Source organism: Xiphias gladius, chromosome 15 (genome assembly GCF_016859285.1).
Source record: "Xiphias gladius isolate SHS-SW01 ecotype Sanya breed wild chromosome 15, ASM1685928v1, whole genome shotgun sequence".
NCBI lineage: Eukaryota > Metazoa > Chordata > Actinopteri > Istiophoriformes > Xiphiidae > Xiphias > Xiphias gladius.
This window is the reverse complement of record NC_053414.1, coordinates 9,417,285-9,436,984: the sequence shown is the minus strand read 5'-3', so window position 1 is coordinate 9,436,984 and position 19,700 is coordinate 9,417,285. Positions and strand designations below refer to the sequence as shown.

Genomic DNA, 19,700 nt, shown 5'->3' with positions numbered 1-19,700 from the left:
ACGCCCTCCACCACTTTCCATCGCACAAAAAAGACGCTCTCGTTGCGTTCACCGCTGTCCTGCTGTCTGTTTCCACGTGTTCCAGCCGTTTCTGCAGCCCCTCCCCTTCTGTTCCTAACCTCCGCGCCCATTGGCTGAGCCTCCTGTCACTCAGCGCGCGGGGAGGAGGGGGGAGGGGCGCGTCACCCCGGTCCTTGACAGTTCCCTGCTGACGTCACCGGTTCCGTCCCAACACGGAAACATGGAATAGTGGCAAGAACGGTTGCGTTGGTGTTACTATGGATTTAAAGCGGTACTGCTAGCTTAGATCTCAGCGTGTTCGGCAACTGTCAGCACGGCTCCGGGGATGTGAAACGGCCGGTGTTAAGTTTCTGACCGATGGACCCCCGCGCTGGAAATGGAGAGAGAGTTCGACCTCTGTTGTTAGTTCAATAGCTTCTGTCCCCCGTTTGTTCAGTCATGAAAGAAAGTCTTTTCGGGGTCATGGGGGCTCTGGGACGCCTGCTGCTGTCGCTTCTCCTGCTGTCCTGGGACGGGAAACTATTTCAGGTGAACCTTGTGTTGTGTGGCTGTTTTCTGTTGTTGTTGTTGTTGTTGTTGTTGTTGTTAATGCTGTTTGTGTCCTGCTGTTTATACGGAGTTTAGACCGCAACTGGCATCCCGCTGCGCTTCTGTGTCTATTTAGGGATCGAGTAAAGTTGCCATGATGTGATAGGACGTTTAAAGTGTTTAGCTGCTTACTAGAGAGTCTGAATTGCCTGAAGAAAGTTAATACTCTCTCGTTCTCTCGCGCTCTCTCTCTCTCTCTCTCTCTCTCTGTCTGTCTGTGTGTGTGTGTGTGTGTGTGTGTGTGTGTGTGTGTGTGTGTGTGTGTGTGTGTGTGTCCAGGGGCCCGAGAGGTCAGGGGGGCCCTGGGCCAAAGCACTCTGTATGAAGTGACTGTTGATATCCATTGTTTGAAAGCACTTAGTTAAAAGACACAAAATGATCAGAAAGGAATGGAAAACGACTATAAAGAGATACAAAATGACCATAACGAAATGCGCAGTAACCACAAACAGACACAATATGACCGTACAGAGTCTCAAATTACTACAAAGAGACACACAAAACACAAAGAAATGAAAAATTAACATGAAGAGACGCAAACTGTTTTGTGTGTCTTTCAGTTTTATGCAGGAGGGGTGGGGGGGGCTTTTACCAGTCTGTGCATAGGGATACCTTTTATATAATCCACCTGTGTGTGTGTGTGTGTGTGTGTGTGTGTGTGTGTGTGTGTGTGTGTGTGTGTATGTGTGTGTGCGCGCGCATGGGCGTCTCTGTCCACATCTTGACTCTGTGTTTGCCATCGTGTGCTCGTACCACAGAGTGCTGTTCTGCTCTGTGCTGCCAGTTGCCACCCCTTGGTGGGTAAATATGGGAGCAGTGAACACAAACACACACACATGCGCACACGCGCACGCACGCACACACACACAAGCTCTCGATGTAGGGTGTAGTGTTGAGAAATGGAATAAGGATATCCTGCTAAATGAGGAACACAGTATGATTATTTGAGCAGAAACTTACTGCCAGGATGGACTATCAACCCCTGGCAGACCTGACACACCCACTCACACAAACTCGCACACACACACACTCACACAAACACACTCACACACATACACACACGCACACACATAACTGTAGTTGAGCTATGCTGAAATCTTGGATACATGACACGGTGACTGAACTCCCTGTCAGACAGCTGGCCTAAAGTTTCTCTCTCTCCCTCCCTCTCTCTCTCTCTCGCTCTCTCTCTCCCTCTCTCTTTGGCCACCCATCAGGTCGGAGGGGTCAGATCAGTCACCCTTCCAGAATCCCTCCTGTTCGTCTCGACACTGGATGGTAGTCTGCATGCCGTCTCCAAACAATCAGGAGACATCAAGTGGACCCTAAGAGAAGGTTCATACATCGCACAGACATCAATACTATTTCCCAATGATAATTTTCATTTTAAAATATTTTTCATGAAATTGTTTCTTTGAATTCTTTCAGACCCCATCATCCAAGTGCCGGTCTACCTCACAGAGTGAGTAGCATATATACACACACACATAGGGTCTGGATATCAAACTGCAATGTATCCAAGGAGTATTGAAAACTGTCAAGTACCAAAAGCTTGCAACAAATCAGGAGATCAGATTTGTTGTCTTCTTAACTTATTCTTTGATCAGATATCTCCTGTTTTAAATCCCAAATTTTCATAATTTTACACTTTTTTTTTAAATTCAGGCGAAGCTGCTTGTGTTTAAACAACATTTAAAGAGTTTTGTAGAAAAAGCATGTTCAAAAAAATTCCTCGAAGTAGGGACTTGAAGGGGCACCTCAGTGGCATAGAGGTTAAGGCTCTGGCCGTTTCGGGTCTGGCCAGAGACCTTCTTCGTTACATGTCGTTCCCTGTCTCTCAGTCCTTATTTTCCTGTCATCTCTCTGTTGTCTAATCTCTAATAACGGCATGAAAATGCTCAAAAATATATTCTCTTTTTGACAACAACATTATTGTAAATTGAAAACAGTGTTGAAAATTGCCAATAACACCCATTCCTACAAACATATACCGTATAAACTAATCATTGTACTGATGTATGAATATTGTTTTTGTAGGCCGGGTTTTCTACCAGACCCCAATGACGGCAGTTTATACGTACTGGGTGGCAAGTACAAGGAAGGCCTGATGGTGAGGGACGCAACGTGTGTTTGTCTTTCAGTTTGTGTTTCTGTTTAAATTTAATGACCCACTTGTTTTGATGTATCTGCAGAAACTGCCTTTCACCATCCCAGAGCTGGTTCAGTCAGCTCCTTGCAGGAGCTCTGATGGTATACTGTATACAGGTGAGACATTGTGTGTATGCTGAGAAAAGTATGAGCTGTTTTATCACTGTGTCAGACAGTTGTCAGGAGAACGTCGGTGAAAGACTGACGAAAGGTATAAATATCTGACATACCTCATTGCTGTTTGTTATCTGCTTTCTGTGTGTGCGCATGCATGCAGGCAAAAAGCAGGATGTGTGGTTCGTAGTGGATCCTGAGACAGGGGAGAAGCAAACCAGTTTAACCACCTCCTCCTCTGAATCCATCTGCCCCAACACTCCTCTGCTCTACATAGGACGCACAGGTAGACTGGCTGACGCCCACACACACGCAACGTGGCTGAGATATTCTCGCGAATCTTGCCCTGAGCTTTATGAACTTGGCACCTGTTTGTTTTCCAGAATATGTGGTTACCATGTTTGACACCAAGACACAGGAGCTGCGATGGAACGCCACGTACAACGATTACTCTGCTCCCCCTTATGATGAGAAACAAGACTACAGTACGTCTCTGGATGCACATTCACTCAGACAGACTGATACGGCAGGTTAATTAGCTGGATTAGTTAAATGTAAACATGAACTGATGAAACCCTTGCAGAAAGCAAATTCTGAGGATTGTGCCACCCTTGCAGAGGCGCAGTAGATGCTCTTTTAGTGCTTTCTACTTGGGAAACTTGTGCACAACCGTAACAAGATAAAGTCGTCCAAGAATGAACACTGCAAAGAGCGAGGGCTTCGCCACTAAACACAAAACCTCGAAGAATCTTTTAACCTTTTTGAAAAAGATGTTGCATTCCGACTTGTGCAATACTAACCTGTGCTACCTGCTTTACCTCCAGAAATGGCCCATCTTGTGTCGAGTGGTGATGGACTTGTTGTGACAGTTGACAGAGAGTCAGGTAGGGAGAGGTGTGTGGTTTTTGCTATGTGAATATATTATTGCCTTTATATCTAAGGGTTGAACGTGTGCCTTTATTTGATCTCTGCCCTCTAGTAAAAGTGTAAGTGCTGCGTTTTTGTCTTCCAGGTGATGTCCTGTGGAGTCAGAACTATGGCTCACCTGTCGTGGGGGTCTACCTGTATTCTGGTGAGTCGCTACGGCACGCCCCCCACCTGTCCCTTGCCATGGAAACGCTACGCTTCCTCACCTTCTCCTCTGCCGGCGACCAGGCAGACGCACATGCCACTTTGAAGTGGAGCTATCAGTTTGTGAAGGAGCAAGCCAGCGCACAAACACAACTTGTGTAAGAGAAAAATTGTATATACACAAACACACAAACTCCCAATTGTGTTGTGTTGGGTCCTGAAGTGATATCCTCTGGCTGGTTTCCTGATTGATAGCTTCATAATAACTGTAACTAGAAGGCTTGCAGAAAGCACAAACCTTGGCCACTGCTGAACAATTTCGCAGCCTGCTGTTATACTGAACCCGGTTGTTGTTGCAAGTGCTTAAAATTTAATACAGGCAAGGCAGACGCAAACAAATTCTGAGTCTATTGTTTTCTCTCTTCGAGTTATATTATCATGCTTCCATATCCACTCACTACAGGCAAAAAGACAAGCTCTGTTAAAAAGACATCTATGGCTGGATCTGTGTTTGAGGTGTCTGGTTACACTTTATATTTTAAGAGACGCCTGCCAATCAGTCAGACACCAGCATGTTCTCTGGCAACAGAATAATATGATGTGATTCAAAACTAGTTTTTACCTCCATTTTTAAGTTATTGGTGTCAACTGATGATTGTTTCACTGTGGAAAACCCATAATCTAATCAGTTATTTCTTGTCCAAAAACCAATATGACGATTTAATATTTGATTTAAAAATAAAAATCACTTTGTAAGTGTTTGAGATTTCCTGCTGATAGAAACACAAACAAACAAGCTTGACAACTTGACTATTTTTTAGCTGAGGAAATCACCTGGCTTTTGTTTGTTTGTTTCCTGAAGACCGACTCTCTATGTTGGAAAACTGGACTCTCACCTCTATGCCTCGACTTCCCTTGTCCACCATGGAGTCTCTCTAGTGGTGAGTTCAAATATATGATCCATATTTATCATATATCAACATTCACACACCCAGTGTCCTCTAACGTCCCCATCTGTAGTAATACTCCCTCCTGCTCAGATCAGATGTATCAAAAAGTAAGGAACTCATAATGATCGTGGTGATAATAAAATGGCTGTTATGTGACTGGTTTGTGGTTCTGGTTCCCGTGGCAGCCTCGGGGTCTGACCCTGGCTCGGATCGAAGGTCCTCTGACGGCTGGAGTGACGGTCAGAGAGCGAGGGGAGTGTGAGATTACACCGTCCACTGATGTGCGCTATCCACCAGGAAGCACAAACAGCCGGAAAAACCACTGGCTGCTAATAGGTAAACACACACAGACTTGTTCCACTATCCCCGTGGGGACTCTCATTGACACAATGCATTCCCTAGCCCCTTACCTTAACCCTAGCCATCGCAAATAAAGCCTAACCCTAACCCGTACCTTAACCCTAACCTAAACCTAATTCTAGCCCTAACCCTAAAACCAAGTCTTAACCCTCAAGGGGCAGTCTCTACCCATGGGGACCTCAATTTTTTTGTTTCCATGGTGACACAAGCCCCAATGGGTTAGTGTGCATTCAGGTTATAGTCCCCACCGGGATATAAGAACAAGTACACACTCAGACACACACACACACACACACACACACACACACACACACACACACACACACACTCACACATACAGAGCTTACGCAGCCACCTTACCTCCATTACTGGATGTGAGTGGGATCTAATAGCAACAATGATCTTATTTAGGGTAGCACATATTTAGACTTCTCAAAAGACTTAGGGATGATCTAACCGAAGTAATGTTTTGAATACACAGTCATTTATTTCATTATTAAGAAACTTCCTGTTTACATCTGCCTGCAGCCATAGCAAATTATTATTACAATGTGTATTTTGTAAATGGTACTCCAAACCACAAACTAATCACCAGGGTTTTTAATATTCTTGTGAAAATATTAATTTAGGAAAATGTTAACTTAAAAAAAACAGTGAGGTATTTAATCCCTGTTGTTGATGAAAGTGTATTTCATCACTTTTGAGCAGAGAAACTACTGATTGTATAGAAAATCCAAGTACTGAGCCGGAGCAGGCGAACTCTAAATAATTTTAGCTTGGAAAATCTCACTTTATGTTCAGCATGTCTTGAAACCGCATGAGTTTATCTGTTGCTGAGAAAATTGGGTTAAAAATAAAATTCTCATAAAGCTGAACTATTATTTAATTAGAGTGGACCTTCGATATCTTGAAACCTTTTTAACATGCCAGAAGTTTTAAAAGCAAGAACTGTAGCTTAAGAAGAAAAGGTTGCAACGCTCCCTCTGAACTGAAGTAGCTCTCTGATCTATTGACCGGACAAGAAAGCGACCCCAGCCCTGACACAAACACAGACACTCATGTGGCTCTAAATTCGTTATGTCTGCGTCTTTGTGTGTTTTAGGCCATCATGAGCTCCCTCCATTAGCCCACACCACCATGCTGAGGGATTTCCCAGTCACCCTGCAGCGTTCTGGTGAGGCCGTCATCCCTCCCCGTCAACCTGGCTCCTCTGCCTCCCCTGTCTCCCCGGCCTCCCACTACCACCAGAGATATGTGAGTCGCACCCCAACTTTACACCTGAGAGTCAGTAAAGCCCAGTAATGATATCAGACAGTATTTCTCTCTTATTAATCTATTACTGTCCATTATAACCTACTTCAAGCTGCGCCAGAGACCTTGTTGTCTTATTGTGTCCTTCAGTTCCAGACGGTTGCTGGTAGTCATAGCGACACTAATGCTAACAGAGGAGGGGTGGATGGGGGGACCTCAGGACAGGCTCAGAGGCCGAGCACCGTGCTGCCGGTCTACATGACTCAGGACCGCCTGACTCTGGCTGTTCTGACGCTGCTGCTGGGAGGATGGCTGGCCTTCGTGCTCACGTACCCCGTTGTGAGTTTGTGCGTCTTACGTCTACGTGCGTCTAAAATGCAGGGCTCGTATTCATCAGACTTCTAAGAGCTACTCTTGGAAGTTACACTTACAATACACGATAGACACATCATATTTACAGAAAACCTTGTCTCTACAGACTCAATGATCTGATTAGATTTTGTAGTACCCTCCTGCATGAATTTGTATATTAATTCATTAACAAGTTCAGTTTTTTTGTAGAGCACAATTTCACGCAAGTGCAATTCACTGTGTTGAAATAAAGCTATGTTTCTAAGCTTGGGTGTATTATGATTACAATAAGAAATTCATTGATAGCACCTCTGTGTCATACTGTATGAAGACAACGTATCAGCATAGAAATATTTGCAAATTCATTATCTTATCTAATGGAGCATAATTTGTTATGTAAGTATTTGGAGTTTTGGTCTTGAAAGGCATTTGCTGTGTTTTTATTGACAGCGTCGCAGCGGTGTGGCAGAGGAGAATTTTACAATCTTCTAATCTTTCTCAGAGAGGAGCTCCATTTAGTCCTCCTCTTCAATATTCGCAATACTGATCTCTCAATCTCCATCTTCTAATAGCATTTAGTGTGATCCGAGTCTGTGTGTGTGTGTGTGTGTGTGTGTGTGTGTGTGTGTGTTTCTCCAGCGCGCAGCCCAGCAGCTGAAAGCTCAAAGGCAAATGGAGGAGGCTTTTGAGTCTCGTCTCCAGCGCATGCAGACCGACATGCAGACAAACGTTCAGACAGTGACCTTGGTTTCTTCAGACACAACCCTTTCTACTGACACAAACCTCTCCCGTGGTAAGAAACTGATTAAATATGTTCCCTGTTATGCTGTATTCCCTTTATTTAATGACTTAGGGGTCTGGTTCCATGAGTAAACTTTTTTCTTTCCATTGCACCAGAGACATGAAGGATTATTAAAATGCATAAAGTAGTGTTGAAGCATCATTTTTTTCTCATAGCCTAGAAATATTTATTTCTTGATTAAAGTGAGTACAGAAAAAGTGAGTTCTATGTAAAACTTGGGGGAGATGCATACATACATACTGTGCATCTACACTTTTCTATATCCAGGCTCTGCGCCTGCATCCGCTGACCCTCCACCTAGTCCTCACACTAACAGTAGTAGCACCTCAGACGCTGATAAAAATGGCACAACTGCGCAAAAACCCACAGCAGGTAATTTGTGTGTTTTAGACACGTGGTATATTATTTCCTTCCGTCCCTCACCGTTCAGATGAGATTAATTTCTCTCTGCCTCTTTCCTCTTTCCCTCCTCTTTCTCAGAAGGAAACAGTGAGGAGGTGCAGGTGGGCAAAATCTCCTTCACTCCATCCGAGGTCCTTGGCCACGGCACAGCGGGAACGTTTGTATTCAGGTACGAGTACATAATATGTGTACATGTGAGTTTTTCCCTGGGCCATATTTTACCACAGTGCTGTCACCATAGTTGATAGCCTCGGCCTCAATCAGTGGACTGTATTAGTGGATCTGCATGTCAGATCATTAACTGCAAAACAGGTATGATTTCCATTTCTCCCAACTATTTTCCAAAGCATTACATAGGTTATAAAACTGTTTTACACTGATATTTGTTAACATGAGTTTCATTACAGAATGAAAATGAACTTGCAGACATTGTTTCGTGAGACAGTTTGAGGAAGTAATCCGTCATAGTGAGCAAATAGCTGCCTATTTGCAGCTATTTGGTTATTTGTTGTATTAAGAACGCTGCTGAATGTCACTGTGTTGGATAACTCCCCTCAAACAAGTTGTAAGTCTCTGCCCTTTGGTTGTCATACCGTAGTGAGAAGAATGTAAGCCAGGGGCTCACTGACTGCGGGTAGAAAATCAAACAAAAAAACTTGTAGTATGCTTTGGAAAATGGTCAGCAGGGACATAAAGCATACACACTTTTCAGTTAATGGGCTAAAATAAACAAAACCTCAGTTCTTTAAGCATGCAGTCTACCGTCAAAACAGTAAATGCTCTCCACTGTTTGTACTGCCTCAAAATTGCAGAAATTGTGAAACAACATATATTGTTCTGAGCCACACATTGTACTTCATATGTTACGAATGCGCTGCGTTTGTGACGTTAGGGGTAAATTCGACGGACGGCATGTGGCGGTGAAGCGAATCCTGCCGGAGTGTTTTGAGGTGGCAGAGAGAGAGGTGCAGCTCCTCCGAGAGTCTGACACGCACCCGAATGTCATCCGATACTTCTGCACAGAGAGAGACCGCCTCTTCACATACATCGCCATCGAGCTGTGCGCTGCAACCCTGCAACAGGTCGGTGTGTTTGTGAAAGAGCAAAGTACTGTGAGACCTCATTAGTGCCCCGTTTTCTACTGTTATACAGCAGTTTATATTTGGCAGTCCTTAACGACAAGACTGACGTATGTTTTTGCGTGTTTTATTATGTGTCTGTATTCTCGCCAGTATGTGGAGGATCCATCTTGCTTTCCTGAGTTGAATCCTATAACTCTGATGGAACAGACCATGTGTGGCCTTTCACACCTCCACTCACTCAACATAGGTCTGAGATACACACATATACACATGTATACGTGCATACCCACAAGTCGGCACAAATGATATTCCTAAACTATTTCAGCTGGAAACGTGGCATGTAGTACTACTTTACTGTGACAGCTGAAAAATAAGAAATCCTTCTCTTATTTGTCTCTCTCTACCCACCTGCTTTTTTTTAAAAATGACAATTTCTGTTCGCCCTCCATCCTCTCTTCCCTCAGTCCATCGTGACCTGAAGCCTAGAAACATCCTCCTTTCTGGCCCCAGCGTGCTGGGTCGGGTCCGAGCTCTCATCTCTGACTTTGGGCTCTGTAAGAAGATTCCAGACGGTCGGAGCAGCTTTTCTTTGCGGTCGGGAATACCAGGGACTGAAGGATGGATAGCACCTGAAGTACTGCGGGATACGCCTGGAAATAAACCGGTAGGATGCGTGTTACAGGGTCGAGTGGCAACTGGCCACAGTAAGAAAAAACTCTTAAGATGCAAAATTGACACTTTAACACTCTCTTTTTTTTTTTTTTTACAAATAATTTATTTGATGAAATTCTTATAGTTACAGACGATAAACCAGGTTGATTTGATTTTTCAGTCTTAGAAATCTCCTGTGACCGCTTGTACATATCAACCAGACCCGAACACCATGGCTGAGAGACTGTACACATTGTCGTATCTTTAATAAAGTTTGCATTTTTTGTGTTCTTCGTTCTTCAGACAGCTGCCGTGGACGTGTTCTCAGCCGGCTGTGTGTTTTACTACGTGGTCAGCAGGGGGCAGCACCCTTTTGGCGATGCGCTGAGACGGCAGGTCAACATCCTGTCAGGAGAGTATTCACTCTCACATTTTATGGCGGATATACACGGTGAGGGCAGTCAGTGCGCATGTGTCCTTCTGGGTTAGTTCACGCCTGAATCCTAATGATTATAGTATTTACTCCAAAACACGTTGCTAATACATCTGTCCCTCAAGAAATCTGGATTCTTTCAGTCCCAGAAATTAAAGAATTAAAAGATAATTCTGTAAATTCCTTTGCTATTTTGTGGAGGCTGTGAATTCCTGTTAAAAAATGTTTGTAAAATTCCAAAACAGGAATAGTTAACTTGAGAGTGTCGCCAGTCACTTAACTTATTTGCACTAAATGAACCTCTTCAGCCTCTTCTTTTGCATTTCTGGCTCACTTGCACTTTTCAGACATTTCTGTTTATTGCAGAGTTACACAAAAAAGGTTACGGACTGCATTTTGGATAGTAATCATCACAAAAATCTAACCTGAAAGCGATATTCCCTGTATATCTGTCAAATCAGATGACGTCATAGCGCAGGATCTGATTGAGCAAATGATCAGTGCTGAGGCCGAGTCACGCCCCTCCACCGCCTGCGTGCTCAAACATCCGTTCTTCTGGAGCCCGGAGAAGCAGCTGCTCTTTTTCCAGGTGTGTTAAGTCAGTTTAATGAGTTCATTTGGTTTCAGACCGCAAAGTTTGTGGTACTACAGGAGGTCTCTTTTCATGCCTTTGGAAAACTTATTGTATCTTGCTTGCTGTTTTAAAAAAAAATCTAAATAGACGTTTTGGTTTTTTTTGCTTTCTGGCGATCAACACTGATCGAGCAATGCCTGGGTAGTGTAGCTTTTCCTTATGTATTGGCCCTTTGTTTTGCGAAGCCTCCAAGTCTCTGTCTGTAGACTCTAGAAACATTTTTTCATGTGTCTTTTCGAAGGATGTGAGTGACCGCATAGAGAAGGAACCAGCAGACAGTCCGATCGTGGTCAGACTGGAAACTGCAGGGAGAGTTGTGGTCCGAATCAACTGGAGGATGCATATCTCTGTGCCTCTACAGACAGGTACACTCTCAAACATGCCCACATACAGCAGTATCACATACCTGTGCCGGATAACAAAGCCTTCAATGGTCTGTGATGTATTTTTTCTCATGTACATTTCAGACTTGCGGCGATTCAGGACATATAAAGGAAACTCGGTCCGAGATCTGCTGAGAGCCATGAGGAATAAGGTCAGTCGGCATGATTACACGACATGCGCTTCGATTTTTTTATTTAATTTAATTTTTTTTTTAAACAAGCAGACACACTTTGACGCATTCAGCCTGCTTTTGCCTTTCTTTCATTCTGGACGTTCCAGAAACATCACTACCACGAGTTGCCTCCGGAGGTGCAGGAGACTCTCGGCGAGCTCCCCGAAGGCTTCGTCAGCTACTTCACCTCACGGTTTCCGCGGTTGCTGATGCACACACATGCTGCGCTGCACATCTGCGCCCACGAGAGACTGTTTCACCCCTACTACCTGCCCCCCGGCGCCAAATAACTCTCACATGACTCCATGCACTCCGTATTCTTTATACATTTACACACACATACACTGGTGTATCTTTTGGTGAGCAAAGGAAAACCCTGACAGTGCCCTGTTATTGCTTTTGTAAAGCCCATACTGTTTTGGGGGGAAGTTACTGTGCTGTGAAAAAGTTTTTTTATATGTCTTGATTTGTTTTATAGATTCATTTTATTTTTCTGCTGCTATTGCTAAAGAAATCATTTGAAAAAACAAATTAGAAAGCACTCAGAATGCATATCTCCAGAAAGGCTGCACACATTTGTTATATTAATAATAGAACATGTTTTTAAACTATATCTTAATATGTTACTCCCTCAGAATACACATAACGAATCATGAGATGCAGGTGCCAGATATTTTTTATTCAATGAAATTCAATAGTTCAGCAATGTGTTTATTCCCAAAACAAATTCAGGAGAGAGGCTTTTGGTGAATTTTGTAAAATTCACCAAAAGCTCAATTTTGAGATATCCTGATAAAAGACAAACAAACAAACAGGACAAATGGGAAACCAGCTTCTTTTAAAGAGGGTAATTATTTTAAAGAATTTTTTAAAATTATTTCTTTGGCATTTCTGACACTACTGGATAGTTCATATTACAGAGTCACATAGGAAACAAGGGTGAGAGAGGGGTATGACATGCAGCAAACATCTACACCATGACGTTTACCTGAAACCTATATAATGCTTATCACATATATCACTATATCGCATTTTATTAAGCAAACATCGCTCATTTGATGAGGATATTCGTTTGAAATAAATGACAAACATTCTGTGCACATCAAGTGTCACAACTAATGCTGCTCGAGTCTCACCTTCAGATTGTAGCTACAGGCTTTAGCTTTCAAAGACATAGGAATTCTGCCTTTGGAACCAATAAGAGCCCCCAATAACAGATTTAAATGGAACCTCGTTGGATTTTAGCTTGCTGAACCAATTCAGTTTACTAAAATATGAGCCTGTTGTGGAAGGTGACGATCACTTCTGAGCGGCTTTCGGCGCCCGGATTAAATAGCACAGCAACCTGTAAGCGAGATGCACACGCTATGGGTAGCACAGACCCCGGACAACAGGTTTCGTTCAAAATGGAGCCTGTGTTGCTGTTACAAGCAAAGTGTTACAAAGCTGCATGTCATGGAAGAAATCTCCATTATCCATTGGACCAGCTCCTGAAACGGTTTACTTTCCCCTTGTCGGTGTTCCTGCTGCGCTCCCCCCCCCCCCCCACGTGGAAGAAAGTGCCAAACACTCCACAATATTTGCTTTGCTATTTCTTTTTATGTATTTGATGTATGTGTGTGTGCGCGTCCGTTACCGCATTGCTGAAGGTGGCTACGTTCACTGAACAGTGTACTCAGCTGTTGAGTGTGTTGGGTTTTTTTTTTTTTTACACTGAAGGCAGTACAACTATCACTGGCACTGTTAAGATGTTGGCATTGTACATATGCTGTGAAAAATCTTTAAAAAAAAAAAAAAAAAGAAAAAAAAAATCTATCACCAGTGTGTCTGGTCAATAATGCAAAAATGGCAACTACATCTCCCATCTCATTTTAATTTACAGACATGTATGAGCAATTTTGTGCTGTTTACTCCTTTTTTAACTGAAATGCAGTATGTTTCATCGGATCACCGCTCCTGAACGTCAGCATTGCGCGAGCCTTTAAGCCTACAAAGCCTCGCAAAATGCTACTAAATGCACGTGACCCCCCCCCCCCAACTACTGGGTGACGGTTTGTTTATAGTGCTGCAGTAGAATGAATGATGAGGAATCAAACTTTTGTACTTTTTCTTTGAATGAGTGGATTAAATTGATGCTTTGGGTGTGCCAAAGAATGACGTAAATCAAGACTCGTGTTGAGTTTGTAAACGGACAGAGAAAAGCAGACTGTAAGATCAGTTCGTATTTGTGGTCTTAAATATCAACACTTCCATTACGGCCAAGTTGGTGTTCAGTGAAAAAAGAAAACTGTCACAAATAATTATTCTGTTGTCTTCATTATTACAGCGTGGTAATCAATTAGTCGTCAACGTTGCATATGAGACTACAGGAAAGGTAAAACTTACCTTTAAAAATCCTGTCTTAAAGACCCTGAAAACATGTTTTCAAGCAGCTTTCTTGCTATGAGCGATGTGGTCTTGCACGAACGCACTATTTTCTGCCAAAGTCAGCACAGTTTTGGTTATTTCACATGACGGATTTGTGTATTTGTGTTTTTGTCCGTGGATTAAGCAACATTTGAATCAGGATCTGAAGACAGTTGTGGGGTTGTTTGCTTGTGTTCCCAGGCCCAATCAATCATATCTGACCAAACCGCACCCACACAGTCTCGGTGAAGCACATTAGCTGATTGATAACACTGATATTAATTCTGTTTTTTTTCCACCAAACACTGACTTTATTTATTCATGACTATTTTACATGGATATTACAGAGAAATACTCAACATACTGGAGAAATTGGTTTATGGGAAAGCCTCTACTGAAGCAAAACAAAACAAAATAGAACACATTGAATTATTTTTAATAGTTGGCAGTACAAGAGACCTTTCGCAATTTGGAACATTACATTCAATTGTAACTACGCAAAATTTCCCTTAAAAGCCATCCTAGGACTTTCTTTTTTTAATTAAAATGTACCACTTAAACTCCTGGGATTTTGTTGGGGAGTGAAATCAGCTGCATGTAATTACCGTCCATGAGAGTCCAGCTCTGCGTTTCCCAGTTTTACTTTCTGTCGCAACAGATAAAATGTCTTTAAAAAAATGCTGCCTTTCTCTTTCCCAAACCTCCTCCGTCAACGCAGTGACGCATGGTGGCAGTTTGGAAGTCAGCGCGAGGGCCTGCCTTTTCCTGGAATCATTCATTAAATTAATTCAGTACTACTAGACAATTTACAGCACAATGTTCTGCACCTAATACACAGGTTTTAATTGTCTAGGGCCTTGCTACAGTTGGAGTTGCCGCAGTGATCAACAGTAAACATAAAATAATGAGATAAATTAAAAATAAACCTCTTAATTGCAGAGGGGTGCAGTGTAGCCGTCTCACTTTCAGGCAATGAGCATAATTGCAGTAGGTTATTTTCATTTTTTAAAAACACCTGGAGAGGGAAACCTCATGCTGTTAATGCTGATAGACAAGAATAACAAGAGTGTTTGTAATTAATTTACAGTGTAATGATGCATTAGTAATAATGCATTCTGCGACATTAATTATGCAATGTGAGACTTCATTTGATATGGGATCCTGGTTTTTCAGTCTCTCCAGCTACACATGAAAACCGACAAACTTCTGAGATTTAAGAGCAGATTCCTGCAGAACAACAACAGCAGCCTAACGACCCAGGATCCGGCAGGTTTTTCGGTTTCATCGTGAAAGAGTCGATCTTACTCGCGACCACAAGGCACACATTCGCTGATGGGGAGGAGGAGGTGAACTGGTTAAGTTTACAGTAGGATCTGAATGCGTCGTGCGCTTGTGAATGCAGCCATGCCGAGACATGCTGAGACATGCTGTGTGATCAATTCACACAAAACCTGGCAGAAGTATATTTTCCTGGGAAACCTGTCAATGACTAGCTTTTGAATCTTGGAAGAGAGAAGTCAATGGTGAAACCTACAGAAATCACTTTTAAATACACTTTTTACTCACTTTTCATTACTCACTTTCATTTCCTTTATATTTTGTGCTCTCCTCTCTCCTCTAATACTCAACTGGAGATGTCCCACTTAAAAATGTCCTTCCTGTGTAAATTTGCAGCTTAATGTCTTATGAGGGTTGTTTTTTTTTTTTTCTCATTGTTGTCTTTTTGTGAATGTTTTCTGTATTTGTGTGCATTCCTACCTTCCCTTTTTTAATTCTTTTTTTTTTTTTTTATTGAGTTACAAGATAAAACATGAGAGCCCAAGACACAGGCAGTGGTGCAATATAGTTGATTAAAATGTTGCATTACTTCTTTTATACCAGCAGAGGGACACATCTACCTTGCACATCTCTCTCTTGCGCCTCCAAACGACCCTTCGTGTTAAAGAATGGAAATATGGAGGCGAAGATAGACAAATGATTACTAAACTGTTTCCATATGTTCCGTTTAATTGTTACATGAGGCATGAAGTAATTTTTCTAAGGTTATGCATGCATATGTATGTGTTTGTCATTGTACATCCACGTGCATTTGTTTATCTGCTGTACCCGTTTCCCCTGATTAAGAAACAAAAGGCCCTCAAGGCTCTGCCATCAAAAGAGGAAAAACACGTGCTGCAGAGCAGATGAGTTGCCAGGCATCACAGAGTTAATTCCACTGTCGGTGTGAACTAAGACAGAAGTGGTTTAATGACGTGACGGCCTGGGCTCCAGTGATGTGTCATGGCCAGATCATCGGCTAATGAACCACCAGTTGTTTATATTTCACTGTATGATTCATTCGTTTGGTCAGTTCCCGTGTGTGTGTGTGTGTGTGTGTGTGTGTGTGTGTGTGCGCGCGTGTGTGTGTGTGTGTGTGTGTGCGCGCGTGTGTGCGCGTGAGAGTGTGTGTTTGTGTGTGTTTGTGTGTGAAGGGCAGAGGCAGAAACACAGGGAGCACTTGGCTCATTATTGAATATCAGAGTTCAGCTGTAGGTCCAATCAAAACAGCCTTAGGGAAACATCAGCTTAACCAGAATCATGAGACCATATTCACTCACGCACATGCAGACACACACTCATTCACACACACAGCTATACAGATAAACGTGTGATAGTACTCGGGTCTTTGTATATTAGTGTAGTCAACAGAGTCTGATTTTTTTTACTGATATTTCTAATTTCTCTAATGTATAATTTTAGCAAATTTAGATTAGAACTAGAATAAGATTATATTTTTTGAAAATGTACCTGGGCTTGCTGTCTTAGCAAAACCCATTTTGCTTGGTTTATAGTGGGGTGTTGGTAGGGGTTTGCTAGGTGGTTACTAAGGTTTTGATGGGATCATTCATGTGGGGTGGGTTGCTTGGGTGTCACCAAGCTTTTGCTGGGTAGTTGCCACACCAGCATGCTGATATGTTGTTCGTGGTGGTTCACTGTGCGTTTACAGTTGGTTGCTATGCCAGGTTTTTAAATTCTTTTCTATGGTCTTTTAATCTTTTCCCTTTTACCGTATTTGTTCCTTTTCGTCCACCTACTTTTAATTGCGTCTTTCCTGCTGCTCTGTTTTTTTTCACAGAGGACATTTTGGCATGTTACAATAGGAAAAAGCACGGGGGTAAATAATAAAAGTAATGATGCTGACAGACTGACTCACTGTTGTCATGGCTGACTGGGAGCCATCGTTTATGTTATTAGTATCACCTGTTTCCTACTATGACAAGTCAAGATGTCTGCTGTGAAAAAGGCCTGTTGCCCTTGGTTTATCTAGTAATCAATAAGTAATAAGTGATTAATAAGTTTGTATTTCGCTACGTGTTGCTACATTTACATGTTACCATTATATAATAATAATCTGTAAAATATAAAATAAGTCACTTCCGGGACAGACTAGTATTCAGCCCTTAAACTATCCCGTATGAGTGTTTTGGTAACGACCATGATATGTAGTTTAACACAGTTTAACACAGATACACACACACACATACAGTTGGCCACATCTAACACACAAATGTTGAAGTGCAACTCGAGGACAAAATGTCCTGCGCCTCTCTGCCTCTATAAACGAAGGCTTCCTTATGTTTCAGAGACCACTGGGGATATATTTTTCTGCTCCCTGCCTCTTTTTCCTCTCATCTCCTTTGTATGATACCTCGGGAGGGTGGTTCGGGTTTCTCCGATGTGTGTGTGTGTGTGTGTGTGTATGTGTGTGTGAGAGAGAGAGATAGAGAGGGAGATGGAGAGGGAGAGGGAGAGGGAGGGGACAGATCGAAACAGGCAAAGGGATGTCGTTCTTACAGTCTCTCCATTTCGGGATCAGGACAGGAAGTGGGCTCAACAGAGGAAACATGACCCCCCCCACCCCCACACACACACACACACTCACACTTTCCCCCCCCCTTACTTTTTCTTGTATTCCCTCTTCCTCCCTTTGTCTGTCCGTCCCCCAGCCTGTGCCTACCCATTCACAGGGTCATTTCTGTCTCTTTTGGCTACGGAGCTCCTGCAGGCTGCCACATGTGTTTGTGCCATGCGTGTGTTTGTATGTGTAGACCTTAAATTACATTCTACTCACTTCCTGTGTAAATAACTCTATGTTAAGCGGTGAATTCTAAAACAACGCTAAAACCCTGGTCTGGTTGTTTCTGGGCTCCCTCCCTCTCTCTTGAGACTTGCAGTCTGTTATGTATCAGAGCTCCTCTGATTAGAAGCCAAAGCAAAGGTCAGACTCTGCTGGGTAATGGAGATATCGCCCCGACTTCAGCCTTACTCTTATGCCCAGTGGTCTGATAGCTCTAGCTGATGAGCCTCATATTACATTATGCGGAATGACAGCCTACGGTTTGCCTCCAGGCTGTACATCAGTACGACATTACTTATCAGGAGACTCAACTCTCTGCTTTCTCACTTTGCTTGTGTTCATTAATAGTGATTGAACTGCCCCAGGACTGAAGAAAAACATATTTGAATTTCTTTTTTTCGTCACGTCTCTGCTTCATGAAACATTTTTTAAACTCCTCAGCCATCCCCCCCGCTAATCTTTCTACCACTGTTCACTTTCCAAGCTCAGAGGGTCTTGACCTCTTGCTTTACCATATACACAATCAAATACACACAGACGCCAACACTGAGAAAATAAAGAAACACCATGTCAGCAAAAGGCAGTGTATTTCACCACAGAGCGGAGAGCCAAAGGACTGGGAAACAAAAAACAACAGCAGAAGACCTCCCTCTCTTCATCCTCTGCCTCCACCCTGCTCGCCTTTCGAAGTCCGCCGTCTGTTTATTTGTTTCATTGCGCCCCCCAGACGTTTTCCTTTCTGGTCGTTTTTCTCTCGGACACATCCAGTGCAATGACGACACTTACAAAAAACTTGTGTGAGTGGAAAAGGTAGGTTAGTTAACGACAAATGTTACAGCAACATTACAGTTACAGTGATACTGTTAGATTGAGTGGTGTTTGTATTGTACGGTTTACACACAGTGTCAGGCAAATACTTACAGTATTTTATGTACAGGAAGTATAAACATGCACAAAAGGGCCGTAATTCACTTTGAACACACACAAAAACAGACAAATTACACAGTTTAATACAGTATTATAATAAGGCGTGTGGAAGTGCTCATGAGTAGCCTCACTCCCCTCAAGGCTATTTGGACTTAATACTCAGGGTGGGAGGAGCAGCCCAGCTGTGTCCTACTGCTGCGTACCAAAATGCACATCATCCAAATGTTGGGAATCAAATCAGCGTTTTCATTTCACAAATTCTCCACTTGAAAAAAAAAAACAAAACATATCAGACGGGAACTTATTTTAAGAATCCCGGGAAGGATATGCGTTCGAATTTGAACATATTTTGAAAATACATGCTCGTGTGCTGATTGGTTGACGGGTATTCATTAAAATCACGTAAAAGGACACCTCCAACATAGTAACAGTTGACAGTTTAACCACCGCTCTAAATCAGTGCACAAGGGATGTAAAACTGCAAGTTACCATAGCAACAGTACTTTTTCGTTTCATGCTACATTACCAGCTAACTCTCACTGGTGAAACAAACATAAATAATATTTTCATTAGTGATTAATCTGGCGGTAATTGTTTTGATTACTTGATTTATTCACGTGATCTTTTAACCCGCATCAACTGATTTTGGCCACCAGGGGGCTTTGCAAAAAGCTGTGAACACGCCATTGAAGTTTTAAGTTGATAGGACAAACTTGTTTATTTACACATCTAGAGCAACATAAGCATTTATTTGGAGTTGTGTTCCCTGCCATAGAAAGAATCTAATATTCGCTCTCTTTTAGCTCCGTTTTGGTCTCCACCAACTCCTGAGGGAA

General features: G+C 42.6%; 1 protein-coding gene across 4 annotated transcripts; it reads left to right on the top strand.

Annotated features, from left to right (window-relative positions):
• The first annotated feature begins 211 nt into the window (after positions 1-211).
• Positions 212-13,977, top strand: ern2 (endoplasmic reticulum to nucleus signaling 2). 4 transcript variants are annotated; one of them, XM_040146487.1, is made up of 24 exons: positions 212-549; positions 1,827-1,944; positions 2,038-2,071; positions 2,647-2,719; positions 2,802-2,874; positions 3,035-3,157; positions 3,255-3,356; positions 3,696-3,755; positions 3,884-4,100; positions 4,805-4,883; positions 5,078-5,228; positions 6,355-6,506; positions 6,654-6,842; positions 7,494-7,647; positions 7,924-8,028; positions 8,140-8,227; positions 8,951-9,140; positions 9,291-9,387; positions 9,605-9,804; positions 10,095-10,242; positions 10,686-10,813; positions 11,100-11,223; positions 11,326-11,393; positions 11,522-13,977. In XM_040146487.1, exons 1-24 carry the CDS (start codon positions 460-462, stop codon positions 11,702-11,704), a joined length of 2,946 nt encoding a protein of 981 aa, XP_040002421.1. In that variant the 5' UTR covers positions 212-459; the 3' UTR covers positions 11,705-13,977. The 4 variants fall into 4 exon arrangements, with proteins under 4 accessions (XP_040002421.1, XP_040002420.1, XP_040002423.1 ...); XM_040146486.1 differs by having other exon boundaries at positions 8,137-8,227; positions 11,522-13,976; XM_040146489.1 differs by lacking the exon at positions 7,924-8,028 and having other exon boundaries at positions 11,522-13,976.
• Positions 13,978-19,700: the final 5,723 nt, after the last annotated feature.

Excerpts from the sequence above, each read along its gene's own strand:
- ern2 (XM_040146486.1), top strand. The coding sequence starts at position 460 with ATGAAAGAAAGTCTTTTCGGGGTCATGGGGGCTCTGGGACGCCTGCTG. Across the intron at positions 2,875-3,034 it reads TGATGGTATACTGTATACAG|GCAAAAAGCAGGATGTGTGG; the intron begins GTGAGACATTGT and ends GCATGCATGCAG. Across the intron at positions 6,843-7,493 it reads TCGTGCTCACGTACCCCGTT|CGCGCAGCCCAGCAGCTGAA; the intron begins GTGAGTTTGTGC and ends GTGTTTCTCCAG.